Source organism: Pteropus vampyrus, unplaced genomic scaffold (assembly GCF_000151845.1).
Source record: "Pteropus vampyrus isolate Shadow unplaced genomic scaffold, Pvam_2.0 Scaffold1, whole genome shotgun sequence".
Classification (NCBI taxonomy): Eukaryota; Metazoa; Chordata; class Mammalia; order Chiroptera; family Pteropodidae; genus Pteropus; species Pteropus vampyrus.
Window position 1 is genome coordinate 814314 of NW_011888782.1, and position 22098 is coordinate 836411.

Genomic DNA, 22098 nt, shown 5'->3' on the forward strand with positions numbered 1-22098 from the left:
CTTTGTCCCTTCTAGGAGACCACCTTAATTTCTCAAAGATTTGGGTTGTTTCATCTTTGCAAATTTCTTATTTTAGAATAAGGTCCCTATACTTTTATAGGAAAGAGCTACTATTAAAGAACACGTATGATAGCTTTGAGACCAGAAGAACTGCGTGGCCCACACTGGGCATTTTTTGAAGCCAGGAACTTTGTATCCACAGCACCAAGAGCAGAACTTGGCATCTGTCTGTGCTTGACAAATGGAGTCTGAATGAGTGAGGGAATACTCCTTGGTAGAAGGTGTGAGGAGGAAGAGGCAATGTTGAGTGATACCCTACATGCATAGTCACCCAAATATTTGTTGTTGACCAGTTGTGGGTTTGAAAACACAATTCAGATGATGATGGCCTGGGAGTGCCCTCTACAATGTATATGGTTGTATCGGGTAGGGTAAATGACACACAAAGGACAGGCAGTACCTGCCTCAATGCAGCAGTCTCTTCATTTTCCCTTTTAACAACTACTGATTCCCCCTGCTCTGACCCCCAGTTGTACCAGCTGAGATACAGTAGCATACAGCAACAGAAACCAAATACTGGCCTACCTGTCTTCTGTAATAATCCTTCCTTATTGGCTAATAGTATCTTTTGCAAGCTAGCTGGAACTACCATAAATTAAGTAAAAAGACAAGTGGCAAGCTGGGAACATATTTGCAATTTATATTATAGAGAGAATTAATTTCTCTAATGTACGAAGAGCCACTACAAAGCTGTAATAAAAAGTCCAAGACTTATTAAAAATGGTCAGAAGATATGATTTCATAGTATGCACAAAAGCAAGTGTGGATAAAATTCAGCACATAAAAAGATGTTCCACCTTCCTTATAATATGAGAAATGCAAAATAAAACTTCACTGAAAAACCGTTTTTTTACCTATAACATTGGCAAAGATCACAAAGTATGAGAACTCAGTTTTGGTGAGGATGTGGGGGAATGGGCACTCTCAAACATTTCTGATGAGAATGTAAGTTGTAGCAACCTTTATAGAGGATAATTTGGTAATATTTATTAAAATTACCAATGCACATAAGTTTTGACCCAGCAATTCCATGTCTATGAATTTATCCAACAGATATAATTCTATACTGGGAAATGAGGGCCATACAAAGTTAGTGATTAGAAGCCACCTAAGTAATTATCAGAAGGGCACAGGTTAAACAAATCCTAGGATATCTGTTAGCTAGAACAGTGGTTAGCAACTTTTTTTGTAAAGGGCCAGATAGCAAATATTTTAGGTTCAGCCGGCCACGTGGTCTCTGCTGTGACTATTCAACTCTGCTGGTGTAGTGAAAATGCAGCCATAGACAATATGTAAATGACTGAGCATGGCCGTATTCCAATAAAACTTTATTTGCAAAAACAGGCAGTGAGGCAGATTTAGCTTACGAGCCAGTTTGCTGTGCTCTAGGTGCAGCTGACAAGCGGTATGTTCTGAGTACTTCTATTTGTATAAAAATAGAAAGGATTATGTATATCCTTGTATATGCATAAAATGTCTCTAAAAAGACACATAAGAAAAGGATAACATTGATTGATCCCATAGAAAAGAACCGGGTGGCTGGGACATGGGTTGAATGATACTTTTCATTGTGTATCATTTTGTACATTTTGAATCTCAAACCAAGTGAAGGTATTATATATTCAAAATGCTTAAATAAAATGAAAATAAATTAAAAAAAAAAGAAATAAAAGCAAGCTGGAGCTCTTTTGCAAAGCTCACTCTGTGATATACTATGAGGTATAGAGATGATTCTCCTTCAGTGCTGGCTGTGAGCACACCAGAATAAACCTTGGTTTATTTCACTGAAGGGCCATCGGGGCTTATAGATAACTCATCAAAACACAGGGACCCCCTAGATTACAGATGCTCTCAGGGGTTCTGCTGTATTCTCCCAATTGGCTATCACGGCCATATCACACTTGGCCATCTTGTAGTCTAGAGCCACTGACCTCAGTGGAGTAGCAGAAATCCATTTTAATCCAATTTCATATATCCTAGAAAATATTGACTCTTCTTGGCAAAAGCAAGCAAAGAAAAGGCATAGACACAACAGACTACATAAAATGTTTGCCCTGACAGGGCTAATTGTTTGTGAATATGGATGACAGGGGGACATGTTACCCAAAGTTTCTAGTCTCCTTTAGGTAGATCTAGACCTACCTACACTGTCCAATATGGTAGCCACTAGTCATACATAGTTTTTAAATTAAAAATCAAATAAAATTAAAAATGCAGTTTCTCAGTTGTATCAGGCGCATTTCAAGTGCTCAGTAGCCACATGTGGCCAGCAGCTACCATGTCAGATTGTTGCACAGATTATAGAGCATTTCCCTCATTGCAGAAATGTCTATTAGAGGGGACCATTCTAGTCGATCTCTAATGTCTCTTCCAGCTCGAAGACTATCAATAACCAGAAACATCACCATTCATTTCAATCTATTCACCTCTCTCCATTCCTAACCATCTCCTCAAGCAATCATTCTGATTGCTTAAGGCCTGATGGTTATTGCTCAGATAAATGCCTTAAACTGGTCTGAGGCTCTGACCTACGATCAGAGCAGATAGCAGGGCAGGGATCCATGTTATGGAGTTCCTGGCTCCAAGAGAATGTTAAAAGGGTGCCAAGTTCTCTCTCACCAGTGCCTCCAGCCCCACACCAGTTTGTGCTGGTAATCGAATAAGCCTTTGGTATTGAACATATCATTCAGCTGCAGTGAATGAGGGACAGAGATGAGGCTTCTGGGAATGAGGGTATATGAAGCCCTTCCCAGGGAAGGAAGGAAGACCCAGGAGGAGGTTAAGAAGGCAAAACAGAGCCTTCCTTGCTGTGAGCTGAGTGCAGACCAGGCTTAGGGCGAGGAGCAAAGGTGTCTCAGTGCCTAGGCTGAGAGACTGGATAAGAAAGAGAGGACCTGGACTCCCCCCGGAGGAGGCAGGCTGAAAGCAGCACTGTCCACCTGGCAGAGGAGGCAGCATGGCAGGAGTTAGGAGAGGTGCAGTCTTAGTTCTCTGCTGCAATACTGGGTGTAGTGGGCAGGAATCTGAGGTGACCTCAATGATCTCTGCCTCTAGGTATTGTGCCCCTGATTAGGTTACATTATAAGACAAGGGTGAGGGGATTTTGTAGATGTAATTAAGATCCCAAATCAATCAATTTTGAGTTGATCAAAAGAGAGAGTATCCTCGAAAGGGCTGATTTAATTGGATTAAAGCTTTAAGGGTGGAGCTTTTCTCCTGGCCTTGGAGGAGCATACAGCTTTGTTGTGAGCTGCTAGGGGCTCAGGGCCTCAGTCCTGTAACTGCAAGGAACCGAATTCTGCCAACAACCTGAATGAGCTCACAAGATGAGAATGTAGCCAGGCCGATACCTTGGTTGCAGCCTAGTGAGACCCGGAGCATGGAACTCATTTAAACCTGGATTCCTGACCATGGAAACTGTGAGATAACCAATGTATTTTGTTTTAAGTCACTGAGTTTGCAGTAACTGGTTACAGAGCAATAGAAAATGGACATACTTTGTTATCTTGGGGGAGGGCTTCCAATTCCATCGATGGGTAAAGTGAAGGTCAACCTTTGCAGCCTAAGCACTTTGTTCAGAAACTTTGGAAGCCCTTAGCCTACAGTTGGCCCTCTTCCCAGGAGGATCCCACATTGTAAGGAAAAGGTTGGTTGGAAGAAACACTTGATTATATTTATTATAATGGACTGATACTGACATGAAAGGCAACAACTATATAATATTCTCGAAAGTGTCATTTTGGCTACCTAGAACATCATTTTCCTGTTCATTATAAAAAAAAGACTTTTGAAATGGTTGTGTCTGTGAAAGAAAAATTTAGTAGAAATAACCTGGCTGCAGAGAAATTAGAAGCTCTTGCCTCTCTTGCTCCCCGCTCCCCCACCCCTCCTCTCTCACTTCATACTGATAGTTCCTGCTTTTGAGGCTGTTGTGAGAATTGGACCAGCAGAAAAATTGTCAAAGTTCTGGCCACCACAGATGCCCTCGCCAGGTTATCAATTTTATTTTAGAATTTTAAGTCTTTAAGCAGTTACCGGTGGATGGATGGGGTAATTTCCATGCACCCATAAGTTCCACAAAAGTTTTATAGAAGAAGGGCAGCAAGAAAGCTTAATCTGGACAAGATCAGGGTAAAGCATACTCGATTTCAGGAATCTCTTTCTCGTTTGTCACTCTGCAGAATGAATACATCTCAGCACATGAATCTAGGAAATAGGTGAATAGGAGTGGCCCTGTAGTATTTCCGAAGGTGATCTTTTTAAAGTCTGTTGGTTGCAGATTGAGGAATGGATTCCATCATAGCCAAGAGGTCTGGGGAGTGGTATGGCATGTTGCCTGAGGTTCCCGAAGCATCCCCAAATATCCTGAGTTGAGTAACCACAATGAACAGAAAGGGAAGGGCCAGACTTTAAGATCCTTCAGAAATTCTCTGGACCAAGCCGATCCTCCCAAACACTGAACCATACAGCTTTAGAAGCTCCAAACACTGGACCACTGAGGTTCCTGACATCCAGAACACTGGTTGGAGAGAACCTAAGCAGAACCTCTTTATAAACTTTTAATGATGAAAAAAATAAAAAAATTATGGAAGTTCCTCAAAAAGTAAGAATAAAAATACCATATGATCCAGTCCTTCCCCTTTGGTATTTATCTGAAGTATACACAAACACTAATTAGAAACAATATATGTACCTCTATGTTCATTGCAGCATTATTTACAATAGCCAAGATATGAAAACAACCTAAGTGTTCATTGATAGATGACTGGATAAAGAAGATGTGATACATATATAAAATGGAATATTACTCAGCCATAAAATAGAAAAAAATTTTGCCATTCATGACAACATGAATGGAGCTAGAGGGTATTATGCTACATGAAATTAGTAAGATAGAGAAAGAAAAATACTGTATGATCTCACTTATATGTGGAATAAAAACAAAACAAAACAAATGAACAAAACAAAACAAAACAAAACCAATCTCACAGATACAGAGAACAGGTTGGTGGTTACCAGAAGGAAGCGGGTTGGAGGTGGGCAGTATGAAGAGGTAAACAAACTGTGTGGTGATGGATTGTAACTAGGTTTTTGGTGGTGAGCATTTTGTAGTGTATACAGATGTCAAATTATAAAATTGTACATCTGATACTTAACATAATGTTATATACCGATTTTACCTCATTAAAAAAAAAAGACTAGGCAGATAAGTGGTAGCAGATGTTGATGACATCCATCTTTATCCCTCAGACCTTAACATGTTAATTCTCCACAGCTTCCTTTTCACTGCGAGATTCTGTACCCTCTGCCTGAAAATTCTCTAGCAGACAGCAGAGGACTGATGGGATAGTAATATCACCCCCAGCTTTCTCACGTTCCCCTCTCTGGCATTCTGTGCTATCCCCCGGAACCCCCGTCGGGTATGCTGTAGTCTCCCACAGAGCTAACTGATTGGATAACACATTCTTTGTTGGTTCCCTTCTCTGCTCCTCCTCTGCTGCTATTTTGATGTTTTCCCCCTGCAACATCCAAACAAACCACCTCCACTTCAGTGTTTGTCTCAGGATAAGTTTCTGGGGGAACCTAAACAAAGACATAAATTAACCATGTCAATTAATTTTCAGCCTGCCCGGGCTGAAAGGTAATTAAATATATGTTTGTATTCTCTCTGCAAAAGATTTTGAAAGCAGTGTGTGCTAAGCCATTTCGCATTTATGCTTCGCCGCCAAGAAACCTACAAGAGGTGATCAGGATGGACAAATGTCAGCCCCCGAGGGCATGACTGCAGCTGACAAAACTATTTATTGGAGGACTTCTGGCTGTCAGTTCTGATTCTGTTGATGATCGGAGGAATTTACCCATTCTGCAAATATTTTCTGAGCTCTGCCTCTCTGCAAGAGGCCCAGGCAGCACTGGCCAAACTAAAACAAGTACTGTCTGTTTTTTCTGAGATGTAGCTTTCAGATTACTCTATTAAAAAGACACTAATGAATCTGTTTAGAATTAATGTTTGAATTACTGTTGGGTTGGCGATGATTCTCAAGTGGGTGAGGGGTGAATAATAATGATTAGTTTTTTTCTGTTTCACACTACACAAAATTCATTCTTGTTAATTACAACACCCCTCTCCCTTTCCCAAAGAAATAATCACTATGCTGTGGTGTACATCCCAGGTGTGTTGAGAGAGAAGTAAGTTTGCAAACTGCTGGGCCACCAAGATTTAGCTTTGGGAACAGAGCCAAGGAGAAATGACAGCTTGCTATTGAGAAAAGGTCTCCGGATTGAGTGCCAGGTAAGCTAAACCATGGTGCTACGACCAGCTCTGTGACCTCAGGACGTCCACTGTCCTTTCTGGGTCTCCATTTTCTCACCTGTAAAGTTGAGAGTGGAATTGGATGGTTTCTAGGGTCATTAATTATAAACGATTCTCCTGAAAAAGGAGCAATGGACCCAAATCAAATCTATGGTTTGTTTTCACCTTCCCTCTGTGTTCTTTCACCTTTCACTAGGTTAGGGTGGCAATGGGGGGAGGGGCGGCTGCATTTTGTGGAGTTACTAGGCACTATTTGCCATAAAAAGTGTTTGTTGTGAACTGGCCCAAGGAATTAAAGGTTAGAAAGAAAAGAAGCTGTTGAAAGGTGGTAGAAGGTGAAGAAATAGAGGAGTGAAGGATGTTTCTTGGGCTGGAGAACAACCGGTGAATCTTGAATTGGTAAAGGCCCTTCTGGGAAGGTTCCTGTTGACACTTGGGGGACAGGGGATTGAGCGGGGCTGAGAGAAGGAAGAACAGAAAAGGTCCCCCTGATTTTCTTTTGGTGGCTTTTATAAATTCATGGTTCGCAACCCTGGCTGTGTATTAGAATCATCCAGAGGGCTTAGAAAGTCTCTCTCTGATTTAATTGGTCTTGGATGCAGCCTAGGCTTGGCCATTTTTGAAACTACTCTGAAATAATACAGCTGTGCAGCCAGGATTGAGAAGCACTCAGTGGTAACCAAGGATGCAGGAGCAGCCCTCTTGCCTTGTCTCAAATAGCTACTTCATTTTTCACACTTCCTCCACAGCTTCCTTCTTCTCTTTTTGTTTCTGCCTCAGAATTCCAGCCATACATGGGTGGAGGATGGAGAAAGGAAGAACAAACCCTATGCATTCTATTTCTGGTTAATTCCTTTATTGTTTATGACGTTTAATAAAAGTTCTTTTCCTCCATGAATAGAACTCTACTACTCAACAAAAACTTAATACTCATAACCAAGAAAAAGAAAACATTTCAAAGTGTCAGATAGGTCCATCTCTCAAAGATAACCACTGCTAACACCATGAACATATTAGCATTTTCTTTCTAACCCTTTCTTGATGCCTAATTTCTTTCAATGCTTTATCCTACCGTATACAACAGGGGTTGGCAAACTGCAGCCTGAAGACCAAATCCAGCCCATCTCCTGTTTCTGTAAGTAAAGTTTTATTGGAACACAGCCATGGTCATTTGTTACCTATTGTCTATGGCAGCTTTCACACTACAGTGGTAGAGTTGAGTATTGCAACAGAGACCACTTGGCCCTGAAGCCTAAATATTTACTATCTTGCCTTTTACAGAAAAAGTTTGTTGGTCCCTGGTATATACCATTCCGTAATCTTTCTCCCCCTGTTTTACCTTATTGCATGAACATTTCTCTATATTGTTATAAATGCTTCATAAATATTGTTTCTTATAATTGCCTGATAGTTCATTTCATGGTTAGGTTGTGGCTTAGTCTTTCTCCTGTTATTAAACATCGATGTGTTTTTCTCCCCAAACATTTTCACTCTTATAATGAATGTATCAGTGAGTATACTTGGATGTTGACTTCATTTGTATTTTCAATGATTTCTTTAGAATAGTGTCCAGATTATTTAACTGGTAGGGTAGGGATATTTTGGTTCTTGATACATATCACCAAATCCCTTACTCAAAGGGATGTGTATTAGTGCTTCCCAATAACATAGGCAAGAAGCTCCTTCTCTACATACTTGCCAAAATTATTATTATTACCATTTTAAACATTTTCTGATTTTAGATAGCGAAACAAAATGCTATTATTTTAATTTGCACTTCATTTATGTCTAATGAGATCGAAACAGCTGCATTTCTTCCTTGGCATATTGACTGCTTTTCTTCTTTGCTTGGCCTCCTTCTGCACAGGGCAGAGTGGAAGATGTGGGTCATACCTCTTACCTTGACTTGGAGCAAGGCTCCTGCTTCTATCCGGTTCTTTTCGACATCTCTCTCCCAGTGAATTCTGATGGTCTCAAGGATGTCGTCCAGACCAGTGCCAATGGGAACATCTGCTTGTTCCAGCTCAGACAATGCCAACTGTTTATACAGCACTTTCACATCCTGAAAATGACAACATACACCTCAGGTGAGTTCCACAGGAGAGAGAAAACACACGGAATTCTAGCCCGCAGAAGCCCAATTCTGTGGGCACTACTTCTGCTTCTCATCTTGCTACCACCAAACGTGGGACTTCATGGAGATTGGCAAAGTCCCTGATCCTCTTCCCAGCAGAGGCATCATATTCTCTTTTCCCAGGATGCGTTTCTCAGCTGGTCTTCATAAGCCCAGGCCCAAAGCAAACATCAAAATAAATAACTAAATAACAACGCAAATAGAGTAAGCAACAATGGCAAGATGAAATCCGTGAGTATCATAATGTCAGAGCAGGCCGAAAGAGATTTAAAGATAACGCTGGAGTCTCTAAAGGGTTACAGTTGGTGAGTAGCGAAAAACTACAAAGCTAAGAACAAGAGGAATTAGGCTTATTGGTTCCTGGTTAGCTTAAGGGTGGACAAAAGAAGGAACTTCCTGACATTGTTAAGTGGGTTTTGACTTTTTCAACTGTAAGCACTTTAGATCTCGGGTCAGAGAGCGGCATGTAGGAGGTGGTTTAGAATCCGTGCCATTCTGCAGAGAACCGGACCACATTGCTGTGGGAGGTTCCCTCAAACCTGTCACTCGATGATCTGACCTAATTCCATTAACGAGTATGTGTAAACCACAGCCTGGATTTACCCTCAGAGTTGTTTTCTTTGTCCTATACAGCATTGAAAGTAAAGATCTGAAATTGAATGTTTTGAGATACGGGATGCTCCCTCCAATTCAACATAGGTGCCATCACTCGCTATTGCTTGGACCTGCTGCCTCCCCTGTTCACTACCAGCCTGGTCCTGAAGCCCTTTGAGTTTGAGATTCCTGGGCTAACCTGACCCACTACAAAGATGAAAGTGTCTCATTGGCATTTTCCCTGCAGCCCTGGGTAAGTGAGGGTGTAGAGAGGCTCAGATAAGCTACCATCCCCTATGTTTTGAAGCTCGGCCAGACAGCAGAGGGTCTATTGTCTTGTAGCTAACCCAGTGTTACCCCGGCCCCCACCTACCTCTTCGTAGCTTCTTGACAGAAAGCCAAGTTCCTCTTTCAGGCTTTCTATTTGACTCTCCACATCCATTTTTGTCAAATTAGCTTCATCAATGACTTTATATAGAGAGTTAATTTCCTCTTCCGCTGCCTTTCGAAATGGCTGCTCGTTTTCATATCTGCAGATAAGGGAACTTAATCAGCATAGCTGGGCAACTCCAAAGAAAAAAGAATCAGATTACAAATGCTACCAACGGGCCAACTGCGTGCTAGTTAAACAATGAATGTTAAATGTCACTGTTTCAGCAACTTTGAGGGCACTGTTAATGCAATTATTACATGTTGATTTATGAAAATGAAAATGATTACAGCCAACTTCTGACAGCCTGGCTTAGCGGGGTGCCAGCCTCATGGGGCACAGGAAGCACAGAGCTCTAGGGAAAGTTTCTCCAGGAGTTCAGACCCAGGTAAGAGGATCCAACATCGTCATCATTATTCTGATTTGTCATCCTTTTCACCTGAGGATGCTTTAACAAACATTATTGAGAATCTGCCAAGTACCAGGCTACATGCTGGTGACCCCCAAGTGAAGAACATGGTTTCTATTTCATGTGAGATAGAAAAAGCCCATGTGAAATTTCAGGACTGTTGCTGCCACCCTAAATGCCTTCAGAGGCCAAGTGGCCAATGTAGATGAGGGCCAAGGGCCAGCTCTGGGCAGCAGGGAGAGGTGGGAATTGAGGCACATGTGACAGCTCATGAATAGAACTCTACTACTCAACAAAAGTAATAGAACTCTACTACTTAACCTAAAAGGGCACTGCTGCTCAGCTCTCCCCATTACTGCCAGTTCTTTTCAAGAGAAATGAGAAACCTGAATTTATATGAGAAATATCCAGAGTTTTAAAAACTTACATCTTACGCAATAACATACATGCATACATGCATGCATACTGACATGAGTCTGAAATTGCCCACTCTGAGTTCTTTCAATCTCTGGTTTGCAGTAGGGTCTTCTTTCTAGAAACTACCTAACATCTTTGCCAATTTCTCCCAGAGTCACTCTTGTCCTTCCATGGCCTTCCACCCAGCAGTACCACTCAGTCAAATTTTAGTTTTTCTTCATCTGGCCATAGAAGGAAGATATCTCACACCTCTCATTATAGAAAACATCTTAAGGACTTAGAATTTTAAGGGACTTTAACATTCAACTATTCAAATCCCATCTAGTGACAATAGCTTGATAGCATTCTCGATAGGTGATCATGTAGCCTCTGCTTGAATACTTCCAGTGATGGGGGAACTCATTACTTCTCAAGTCCACCATTTCATTTTTGACAGCTCTAATTATTGTAAATTTCTTCTTTCAAGAGCTTAAGTCTCCATTTCTATAAGAGTTCTGAGTTCTACCCTCTGGAATACCCAAAGTCAGTCTAATTCTTCCTTCTGGCAGTCCTACAAATATTTAGAGACTGTCTCTCATGTCACTGTCTCATTCCACCCTGCCCACACCCAATCCCTCTAAACCTTTTGCTCTTCAAGTTATACATTCCAAATTCTTTCTTCCATTCTTCATATAAATTGGCTTCCACATCCCTCATCATCGAGGGCAGGGACTGACCTTTCCATCTTTGAATTCTCAGCACTTAGCTCCAGGCTTCAGATATATTTGTGGAATGATCGTAAATGCTCTAATTGCTCTTATGTCCTTCTTAAAATGTGATTCAGAGAATGTAATGCAAAACTCCCGATGTCTTATCAGTTCAGAGTCTCGTGGGACTGCCTGCTCCTTTGTTTAAGCCCTTTAATTTTATTCATCACGAACCCTAGGATTGCTTTGTGGATTTTTGTTTGTTTGTATGTTTGTTCATTCGATTTTGACCAGCTGTATTTGCTGCTGACAAATTTGGGACTCCTGTCAACGAGAACCCCTGAGCATTTTTCAGAAGAGCAGCGTTAAGCCCAATTTCCCTCTCTGGGCACACCTGATATTTGAACCCAAAAGTAGGAGTTCATATTTATCCTCTTTCAGTTTCATTAGCCCATTGTTCCAATGTGTTGGGATCATTTTGAATCCTGATTCTGCCCTTCCGCTCCTCACCACCCCTCCTGGCTTTGAATCTTTTGCCATTTTTCCACACCTGCTTTCTTGCACCATGCAGTTAAAAATAGCAAATGAAAGAACAAAGGACAGAGCCCCGTGGCATACCACCAGAGACTTCCTTCAGAATTGGACCTGTACCTTTGAATCAACACTTGGGAGATGGTTTCCAAAGCATTTTTCTGTACTCTACATGTAGGATTAACTTTTCTATTCAAATGTATTCTTTATGAAGGATTGTATTATTCATTTTTAGTTCTTTTGGAAATAGTCCTATCCTTCCAGATGAAGTGAAAATTCACCTCTTTGACTGGGCTTGGTCCCTGGTAATCCAAGCCAGAAGAATCCCCATTGGACCTCAGAAGTCCTGTTTTGCTCACCTCTCCAGGGAGTCTGGTCCCTCCAGGATATGGTTCATTCAGCATGATGGGAGGTCTTAGGTGTCCCACAGATCATTTTTTTTGGAAGTCCTCTAAGAGTATGAAATATATCTGTTGCTCTTAAACTTTTAGCTTTCTCTTGCTACACATTCCCCCTTCCCCCTTCATTTTGAAGTCTTCATTTAACACCTCTATGCTCATGATACCCAGATTGTCTCATCTTGATTTGCAGGCCACTTCAGCCCAACATCTTTGGTGGCATCTCATAATTTCTGCTTGGTTTCTCCACTATTAGCTCAACTCAGCTTGCTCAAAACTAAACTCATTATCCACCCCTGAATTTAAAACAAGTGTTCTTTTTCTAATTTTTTTATTTCAGTCAGTAGAACCACAGCCTTCTCAATTACCCAAGTTTAAAACCTAGATCTTAGCTTTCTTTGCCTTCTCTTTTCAGACTGTACATCTAGTTAATTGTCAAATCCTGCTGATTATTTCTTTGACCTGTCCCTCAAGTTCACTCATTGTTACCATCCCAGGCAGACTGTGAGCTAGAACAGCCTTCTAATTGTCTTCCCAGACCAATAGTATTGTCCCAGAGTAACATCCTTAACCACATTGAGTCACTTCTCTGCTCAGAAGCCTTAGGTGTCATCCTCTTGCCTCTCTGTAATTTGATTTCACCTTACTTTCCAACCACTGGCTTCAGTACAGACCCTGCCCCTCCACTGGTCCAGTCTCTTCACTCCCACTGTTTCTTGCTCATTTGCCTTGCCTTTCCCCTTCACTGATCTAAGGCTTCCTTTAAAGCTAAAATTCGGTCATGATGACACTGCTCAAATCCTTTCTGTGGGAATCCCTCTGCTCTCAGATAATCTCTAAGCTCTTTGGTATGGCCGACATGGTCCTCCAGGATTGGTCTCTCCTTGGTTTCCAAGCCACATTTGTTGTTCTCCTTCATTCACTCCGTACGCCTCAGTTCTAATGAGCTATGGGAATTCCACCAATGCACCATGCTTTCTGAATGTCCCCTGCTTTTGTGCATACTGTCCCCATATGGCTGGAAAGCCATGCCTCCTTTATTTGTCTGGCCACTCCTACATGAGTTGAGCATCCAATCAGGCATCATCTCTTTTGTCAACTCTTCTTGGCCAAGCTAAATGTCCCCACCTCACCTGTGATCATCTCAGTGATGGCATAACTGCTCTGTAATGCCTGTTCACTCCTCTGTTTTTGCCACTAAACTGAGTTACTCGAAGTTCGATTCACTTCATTCCCATGCCCGGCAAAGGGCCTGCCAGATATTCAAACATTTGTTGAATTAATTCATTTATTTATTCATTCATTGTTGAGCATCTATTTTGTGCCTGGCACTATTATAGGTGCTGGTAAAACAAGGGAGAACAATATAGACCAAGTCCCTGTTTTTGGTGAGTTTACATTCTACTCTGATGACTTGCTGGATGAAGGATGTATGAATGAATGAATGCACAAGTGAATAAATGAATGAATGAGTGAGTGAAAGAAATTTTAGCCAGGTTCTATTTTAATTTCTTACTTAAATTCTCCCTTAAATTTAGTACGAATTGTTTCATGTCTATTGACATCTATTCTTAATTGTGCAGTAAGCTGTCAGTACCTGGATGATGGTTTCACTTCTTTGTGCTCTTGTGACCTTGGTTAGCACAGTGCTGGACAAAAGAGCAACCCTGGCTAGCTGAGTCTCCTTAACTTCAGAGTGACCATTAATGGAGATCCTTTCAGCAGGTGGTGAAGCTTAGACTTAGATAAAAGAAATGAGTCAGGGTCTGAGGAGATGGTAGAGATTCTCCTTTTCATCATAATACCTTCTTATCCTAAGATAAGAATGATGGTGGGATCATGGTCTTTCCCAAAGATTCCCAAATACATGCCTTTCCTCTTTGTCTTTATGAATTTAGGAAAATGTTCTCTTAAATAACTATCCCATCACCCATCTAATTGCCCAATATCTAGGACATCTGCCCCATAGAATATTCTCAAAAATCACTGTGTTCATCCATAAAAAGGTCTTCTTTATTTCTTCTCCATTATACCCAGCATTTCCCAAACCTTACTCGCCTTCATGATTTTGCCCTAAATGCATATCTCCTATATTATTATTTACTTTATACAGTTCCTTAAATTTATCTACTTAAAAAGTAAATCTTAAATCAATAAACTTTAAAAGCTCTTTATATGAAGTAAATTTTAATTGCTACTATAAATGGTGGGACTATAATGGAAAAACAGTTCATGAGTCATAAATAGAAAGTAACTATAAAAATAAATACATAACTATTAAAAAATATTTATCCTTATACCCCTTAAAATAATCTTCATCAGCAATATAGACGCCATATTCCAGGAAACACTGTATTAGACTTCAAAGAGATGGTTCTCAAGGCTCTTAAGCTTTAAAAATGCTGAGGTCCGGCCCCCCACCCCAGAGACTCGGGTTCAACTCATCTGTGGGGCCTGTGCACTGGCATTTTTAAATGCCCAGGTAATTCTAACATGTCGTCATGATCAAGAAGCATTGCTCTAAACCAGTAGTTCTCCAAGTATGGTCCCAGGACCAGCAGGATCAGCATCAGCAGGAAGTTGTTAGAAACTTAAATTTTAGGCCCCTCTACAGACTTATTGAGCCAAAAACTCTGAGGGTGGGACACAACAATCTGTGTTTTTTACAAGCCTCCTAGATGATTCTGAATCACACTAGATTTTGAGAACTCCTGCTCTGAACCAAGTGACACTGGGTAAAAATCTCTGAGCCCTTGGAGCTTAGTTTGTGTCTGCGAGGAGGGTTTGGGCCAGATCATCTTGGCTCTGGATTCTCCTGGGGCCTCTGTCATCCCACCCCAGCTTTTCACATGGCGGGAGGTGAATGCTGCAGTCTCCAGGACAGCATTATCGGTGTCACACAGAAGTCTGGGGGTGCGGAGGGACTGTCCCCTCTGTGGCAGAGCGTTACCTCTCTTTAAAGTCGTCTGCACCCGCCTGGATATTCTCTGTCTGCAGCATGAGCCGGGCGTTTTCCAGGACTGCCTCGCCGACCTGCAACCATCACACACAGCAGAGAAGACAATGTCACTGGCATATCTTCCTTCCTTCCCGCCCTGACCTGGGCTGGGCCCAGAGGCTCTGGGGAACTTAAAGCACCTTTGTTATAGCAAATATTTTTTAGAATTCAAATATCCCTCTTTAAAACAGTGAGGAGAAGATAAAGCATATAGTCTGGTTGGATTTTGGAGCAAAAGATCAAAAGCAGACTTATTCATAGCTGCTGTCACAGTGATGAGCTTTCAACTCCCTCCTAAAAAGAAGTTCCACCAGCTTGACTTAGTGGCTCTTATCATTTTCTGGTCATGAATACCTTTGAAAAGCTAATATAATCTCTTGATCAAAGCTGTCCGATGGAACTTTCTGAGTGATAGAACTGTGCTATATCTACATTATCCAACATGGTAGCCACATTTGGCTACTAAATACCCCAACTGTGGCAAGGGTAACTGAGGAACTGAAAATGTAATGCTATTGAAATTTAATTAATGTAAATAGCCACATGTGGCTAGTGACCACTATATTGGACAGCGTGGCTCTAGAATTTCATCCACCTTCAATCAAAACATACATGCGAACATAAACATTGTGTATATAGTTCAGGGTTTCATGGAGACTTGAAGCGTGGTTTCTCAAAGTTGACTCCCCAAACCGTTCTAGGTCCCCACAGGTGGGGACTTGGGGTGGGGGGTGGTTTTCCCCTTAACCTATGATATATATATAACATATGTGGCTTTTCCATGATCTTCAGTTTGGGGGGTAGGGATAAAAGGACTTACTTTAAAAGGAGGGTGCAAATCACTGTTTTAAGCTATTCTCAGTTCTTTGCACTTGCATGTGAATGAGTTACAAGTGCTTTATTGACCAGGAGGAGGACACAGGGCACCAGAGGTCAGAGAGGGAGTGGGATGAGAAAGAACTGAGAGGGAGAGACACTATTTTGTCTGCTCCCCATTGCGCCCCAGGGCCAGGCTGGAGCAGAGAGAAGATTAGGCTGAGATGGGAAATTTGAAGAAATGAAACAACATCATATGATCCTATCGGCATAAGGTGGGGGGGGCACTGCCACTTCTCACCATGGTAGCTGGGGTTTGGCCCACTCCTGTGGGTCTTCTGTCTCCCCAGCAGAGCCCTCACCCCACTGTGTTGAGATGGCCCTTCTCCATGGTCACCTCCTTGTTCATTGTTGTGTCCCCAAAGCCTGGCTTGGGCTAGATATCCACCAATACTTGGTGAATGAATGCATGCATGAATGAATGCTGTGACCACGGGTGAGCAGATCTCAACCTTTCCTATTTCAGGTCTGGAGGTCATTTCTAGAAGCCTCTTGGAAGGGTGCCTTAAAATTTACTCAGGATTTTGTCTTTATTCAGGTATGGTGAGGCCAATAGATCAGGAGATGACTGACACTGAAAAGATCATTTGTTACGCAGAGTTCCCAAGAGGAGGGGGCAGCCACACCCTGCAGGGCCACGTGGAGAAGCACCAGAGCTGTCAGGAAGCAGAGGGGGCGAGGGCAAAGCACAAGCAAAAGCTTTATCATGGTTTTCATGGGAAGGAATGGGAAAGGCAGATTAATCAGCTAGGATTGGATAGTTTGAATGATTTCAGTGGACTCTGGGCTGTAGGGATGGTCCCTAGTTGTCTGGTGCCCAGTCCTCGGGTGATTAGGGCAGAGGAAGATTTCCTCTCAGAGTGTAAGAGCCAGAGAGGGGAGGCAGGTGAGAGCATGTACTCAGAATTGGCTGGTTTTCATGTCAAAGGTGTGCTCACAGGCCAGTGGTTTATTCTCTCTGATTACTAGCCCTGCCAGGGGCAGTCGGTCCCTGTCGGTGAGGCCCCTTTGGACAGAAGCGCCCTATAATGCCAGAGCATCAAAAATACAGAAATGAAGAAAATATAGTTAATATTGCCAAATGCAGTTCATCCAAAGGGCTCTGGCTGTGTGAGGCCTCCCTGAGGACTGGCCGTGGCTGCTCTGGCTGAGCCTTCTCTTCAGCCTGCCCCCACGCTGCTGCTCCACATTCAGGTCCCTTCCAGTCTTAGACACTCAGTGATGCCATTTTGCAGATGATGAATTTGAAGCTTGAGGCAATCGCCTTGCTCAATTTCTCACAATGATGCCCATGGCAAATGTTCCACCCAGTGCAGGACCCCGAGTTATAGCAGACTGTGGGCTCAGAAACTACTGTGGTAAAGAAGATGGCTTCAAAAGTGCCCTAGACTAGGAGGCCATGCAGGGCAGATGGGGGCAGATGGGGCAGATGTGGGCCTGCAGCTTGTAGAATTTGGAAGACTGTCTTTAAGAAAAAGAATAAAAAATGACTAATACAAAGGAGTGTGTGTGAGTGAGAGACCCTGAAGTTTAAATTCTTTACTTGGTACAGCTTGGTTTTGTTTCTGCTTTTCAAACTGGGACCCAGGGGGTGGACAGAAAAAGTTAAAAATAAAACTCTGGTGTGTGGGGGGGATATATGTGTGCCATATTTAGAGTCATAAAATTCTGGAAAAGCAGAGATGGTTGAAAATGCAATCACTCCAAGTCCTGCCATCCAGTATAAACACCACCAGCTTTTGGATACACTTCCTTTCAACATTTAGCCTGTGGGCTTCCCACAGTACTGAGTGTGTGAATTTGTAACGTTTCCTCAGCTGATTGCAAACTCTAAGAGCAAGAGGCTGCCCGAGCAATCTGTGAAGGAGTCAGGCAGGAAATGCAGACTGCCAAGGTAAGGCGGGGTGAGAGAGGGCTGCTCAGTGTCCTCGCTCTTCCCTTCCCACTCGAGGTTAAGTGAGTGCTTTCTGAGATAATTTGGATGTCGCCTCCCAATTATAGGGCGCTTCTGTCCAAAGGTCTGTCCTGTGCCACTCACGCAGCACTAGGCTCAGGGAAGCTGGAGGCCTTCCTGCTTTACTGTTGTTTGGTTACAATGAGAGGTTTGTCCAAGTCTCGAGCGGAAGCTAATGATAGGCCCTGACTTGCCAAAGCACAGTCGACTGGTCAGGCTCTCCCCTCTGCTTCACAGACTGGATCCTGAAATAACCTGCTAGTCTACCATGCAGCTTCAGAGAGCCCTGCACTGTCCTGCAGGCGCCTCACCCCAGCAGAGGCCATGTCCTTTCTGGTGTTAGAGGTGGCTCAGCCACCCCAGTGTTAGGGATGGCAATGGCGAGGGCTGGACCTTGGCTGAGGTTTAGCACAGGCTGGGGGATGGGATGGTGGCCAAGGCCAAAAGTAAAGCTTGGTGCCTGAAGAGGAACAGGGAACATCTTTGTTTCTACCTAAAAGAGTGTCATGAAATCCTCCCAGGAGCCAGGGATAGGAAAAGAAGAGGGAAGGGGAGTCGTACTGACTGACCACCTACAGATGTACCCAGCTTACGTGTTGGAACCGGCTGGTACTGGCTTGTGAGAGAAGACTATTAAATATTCCAGGAGTTTTGTGAGCTGGTTGTTAAACACAGCCATCATGAAAATTTTAATTATGAACTTACAATTAAATTATACTAAAAACGCAGGTAATAAATGCTCAAAACACAAAAGTCCTAAGTAGTCATCACTTCCCAATTGTTTTACTACGGGTGACTGTCAGCTCTGCTCCTGAAGTTATTTGTTTCGATTATATCTGTATGGTGGAAACACTGTATAATGGTGTGCTCAACCCTTCATTCAGTGACATCATGTTGTTAGCTTTGTATCAGCCATGGTGAGAGTATTTACACCAGGGAAAATGGCCAACACTGTTTTATTCATGGGTAGCTGCCCCACACTCTACTAAGTTCTTAACATTGATGACTTCACTAAATGCCTCTGACATCCCTCTGACGGTGATATCGACAACTCATTTTACGGATGAGGCTGCTGAGGCTCCGAGAGCTTAAGTAAGTTGCCCCAAATCACACAGCTGGAAAGTGGCAGAGCCAGAACGCCAAACCAGGTCAACATGACTCGAAGATGTGCATATTTTAGTCATCAGCTTTGGAAACTAAAAGGCACCTCAGAATCAAGAGGGACTGTTGTGGGGATTGCTTTCTGTCTTTTTCTTGTAACATAGGACAGTCAGGACTCTTGGTTCCTATTTGGGCAACATCACGAACATAAAGAGATATCTTTCCTACTGGCTGCAAGGATGCTAACCAAATCAAACCAAACCGAACTGTAGGTAGGCAGGCTGGCAGTTTGCACATGGCGTGCGAGGAAGGCCAGCAGACGAGTTCCTCTCCTCCTTTTCTCTCCTTCTGCCCAGAGCCAGAACCCCTAAAATCAGGGTGACATGACTTAATGCCGAGTCTCATTAAAAAGAGACACTGTTTGTCGCAGCAGCATTAGTGTGAATTGCATTATGAGATTAGGTGGTCTTGAGGGGGTAGAACCCAGAGGCTCTCTCCTCAGCAGCATTTTCAAAGGATTGTCAAATGTTTGCTGGAGCAAGAGACAAGAGACCCTTCGAAGCATAAAACGTGGCCGAAGAGAATGGCAGAGTGGAGTCCCAGGAGAACGGGCAGTCTGAGGTCATGGTAAGCTTGGGGTTTATTCCAAGAGAGGTGGTTGGAAAGGGAAAAGGAGCGGCTGAGCACTGGCCAATGTCTGCTCAAACTGCTCGCGGTGTGACATGCAGCCACATTCACTTCCCTGGAGCTGTCTTCCTTAGCATACCTGTACTCATGGCCCCTGGGCCAGCAGCATCAGTACTACCTGAAAACTTACCAGAAATGCAAATTCTCAGACCCTACCTCAGACAGCTGAGTCAGAATCTCTGGAGGTGAGACCCAAAGATCTGTTTTAACAACTCTGAACAAGGCTTACAGGGCACAGTTGACTTGCAGAAGGCCCGCTTTACAGACACGTCTTCAGTCCAGCTCCTGCCACCTCCCAGGCTGCTCCTGGCATCCCTCCATGTCCTCGCCCAAGTCATTGCCTGTGCCTAGAACACCTGGTTTTACCACCACACACCCTGGTCCTTACCGCATGAGAAACCCTACCCCACTTTAATGCTCATTCAAATGTGGCTTCCTTTGGGAAGCCTTTTTATTCATCCATTCACTTATTCTTGCCTTCATTTCTTCCGTGCACGATTATTGTTTCCTCTGTGCCAGGCTCTGTGATGATTGTAGGGGAATCAGCAGCTATTGTGGAAGAGGCAGTTAGAAAAGTAGGCAAAGACCAGATGATGGAGGAAAGGCCTTGGGAACAATGGAGAGGAGGTGAGATTTACTAGGAAGCCATGGAATTTCTGAACAGGCACAAGTGTGATCCGTGTGGTGAATGGACCCCCTGAGTCCAGCAGGAAGGGAGGATTGCGGGATCAGGAGGAGATGCTGAGGGCCCAGCTAGGGGCCTCCAGGGGAGAGGATGGTGGCTTTGACTAGGGTGGTTGTAGGGATGGTGGAGAGAAGCAGACAAGTTTAAGGCATCTTTCGGGGATGGAACAGATAGTTTTTGGTGATGAAACAGTTACAGGGGGAGTGAGGGAAAGGAATTGAGAATGACCCCAGGTTTTTGGCCTGAGCTACCGGGTATATGGTGGGGCCCATGCTGACTCTCTTGCTCCCTCATTGGATCATTCCAGTATCTGAATCACCCCACCTTTGAGGCTCATGTCCCTGTCTTACAACACTCAGTGGGCAATGACAGCGTCCTCCTATTCTTGAACCTAGCTCTTCCACTCACTAGCTTGGGCCAGTTACTTGGGTAACTCTAAGAATTGGTTTCCTCATCCATGAAAGGAGGGTAATACTCCCTACCTCTTAGGATAGTTGTGAAAATTAAATGAGCTACTGCATGAAAAGCACTTGGCTGACTGCCTGGCGCAGAGTAAGTATTCTGTGGGTGGTAGCCATTATTATTATTGGTATTTGTCTTAGCACAGAGCAGTTGTTCAGCGATTGTCAAATGAATTTGATGGGCGTGTACAGTCTGGCTCTGTTCTCGCTCTGCTGCACATGCCGTTGAATAAAGATTTCTTTCTCGTGGCTTGATTTTTTTTTCTCTTTTCAGTTTTTCCTGTTCACAGTCATTTGAAAAGCCCTGGTCACTGGTAATATGATAATGAGGATTTTATTTCTTCTGACTGCCATCCTCACTGGGGATGCAGTTATTAAAATAAATGGAGCTAGTGGCAGCGGGTGAAGGATGTGTCCATCACTGTGTTTAAAAAGGGCAAGGACAAGCAGCATTTTAAAAAGTGTTATCATTTGGGCTCAAGGGTACAATGAATGCTTTATTTGGAGTTAAATATATTGGCATCTTAGCAGCTAGAGCTTCGGGCATAGGGAGGAGGTGAGCAAAACTAGGCTCCTGGGAAATTAGACTCAGCTGGCTCCGTGGCACGATGCAAGAGTCCCTGGAAACCCTTTGCACATTTAGGTGACTTTCAAGTTTAGGACAAATGCTCAGCATGACTTTCTTCTAGCAATAAATAAACAAGAAGTCAGTATCTGTTGCTAGTACCTCAGAGACGGCATCTCTGCCCAGATGGTGAAGATCGCCATGTCGCCAAGCCAAACAGATGCTTCTTTGTGCTTATCTTGACCTGCCAGCTGCATTTGTCACAGATGTACTTTCCTCTCTTGGCTTCCATGACACCACTCTCTCCTGCTCTTCCTGTTATCTCATTGACCATTTTCGTGAATCTTCTCCTTCATTGTCTTTTTGTTTGTTTGTTTTATCTGACATCTACATGCTAGTTTCTTAAGACTGAGCCTTGGATTTGTTCTTTTTTAATTCCTCAGTGATTTCATCTATTCACATGGGTTTAAACATATGTGCTAATGACGTCTCCGTGTATATCTTTAGCACAGAAACTTCCTCTCAACTCTAGACTTGCAACCCACTCTCATTGACATCGTCTCTACTTGGATGTTTCTGAGATATCTCAAACTCAATATGACTCCGAATGGAATTTCAGATTTTTGCCCTCAGGCATCCCCATGTCAGTAAATAGCACCAACATTTACTCAGAAACCAGGGAGTCTTGACATCTCACTTTCTCTCGTCCCTCACATTTAATGCAACACCAAGTCTAGTCAATTCTACCTGCCATGATGTACCTGAAATCCAGCTACTTCTCTCCGTCTCCACTGCTCCC

General features: G+C 43.1%; 1 protein-coding gene across 1 annotated transcript in view; it reads right to left on the minus strand.

Moving 5' to 3' along the window:
* The window catches only part of BFSP2 (beaded filament structural protein 2), a 66576-nt gene that overhangs the window by 15811 nt on the left and 28667 nt on the right, over positions 1-22098 (minus strand). The window contains exons 2-4 of the mRNA XM_011364202.1: positions 14923-15005; positions 9475-9631; positions 8274-8435 (exon numbers count right to left, since the gene is read on the minus strand). Of these exons, the coding sequence (XP_011362504.1) occupies positions 8274-8435; positions 9475-9631; positions 14923-15005 (402 nt within the window). The remainder of the gene's footprint in view (positions 1-8273; positions 8436-9474; positions 9632-14922; positions 15006-22098) is intronic.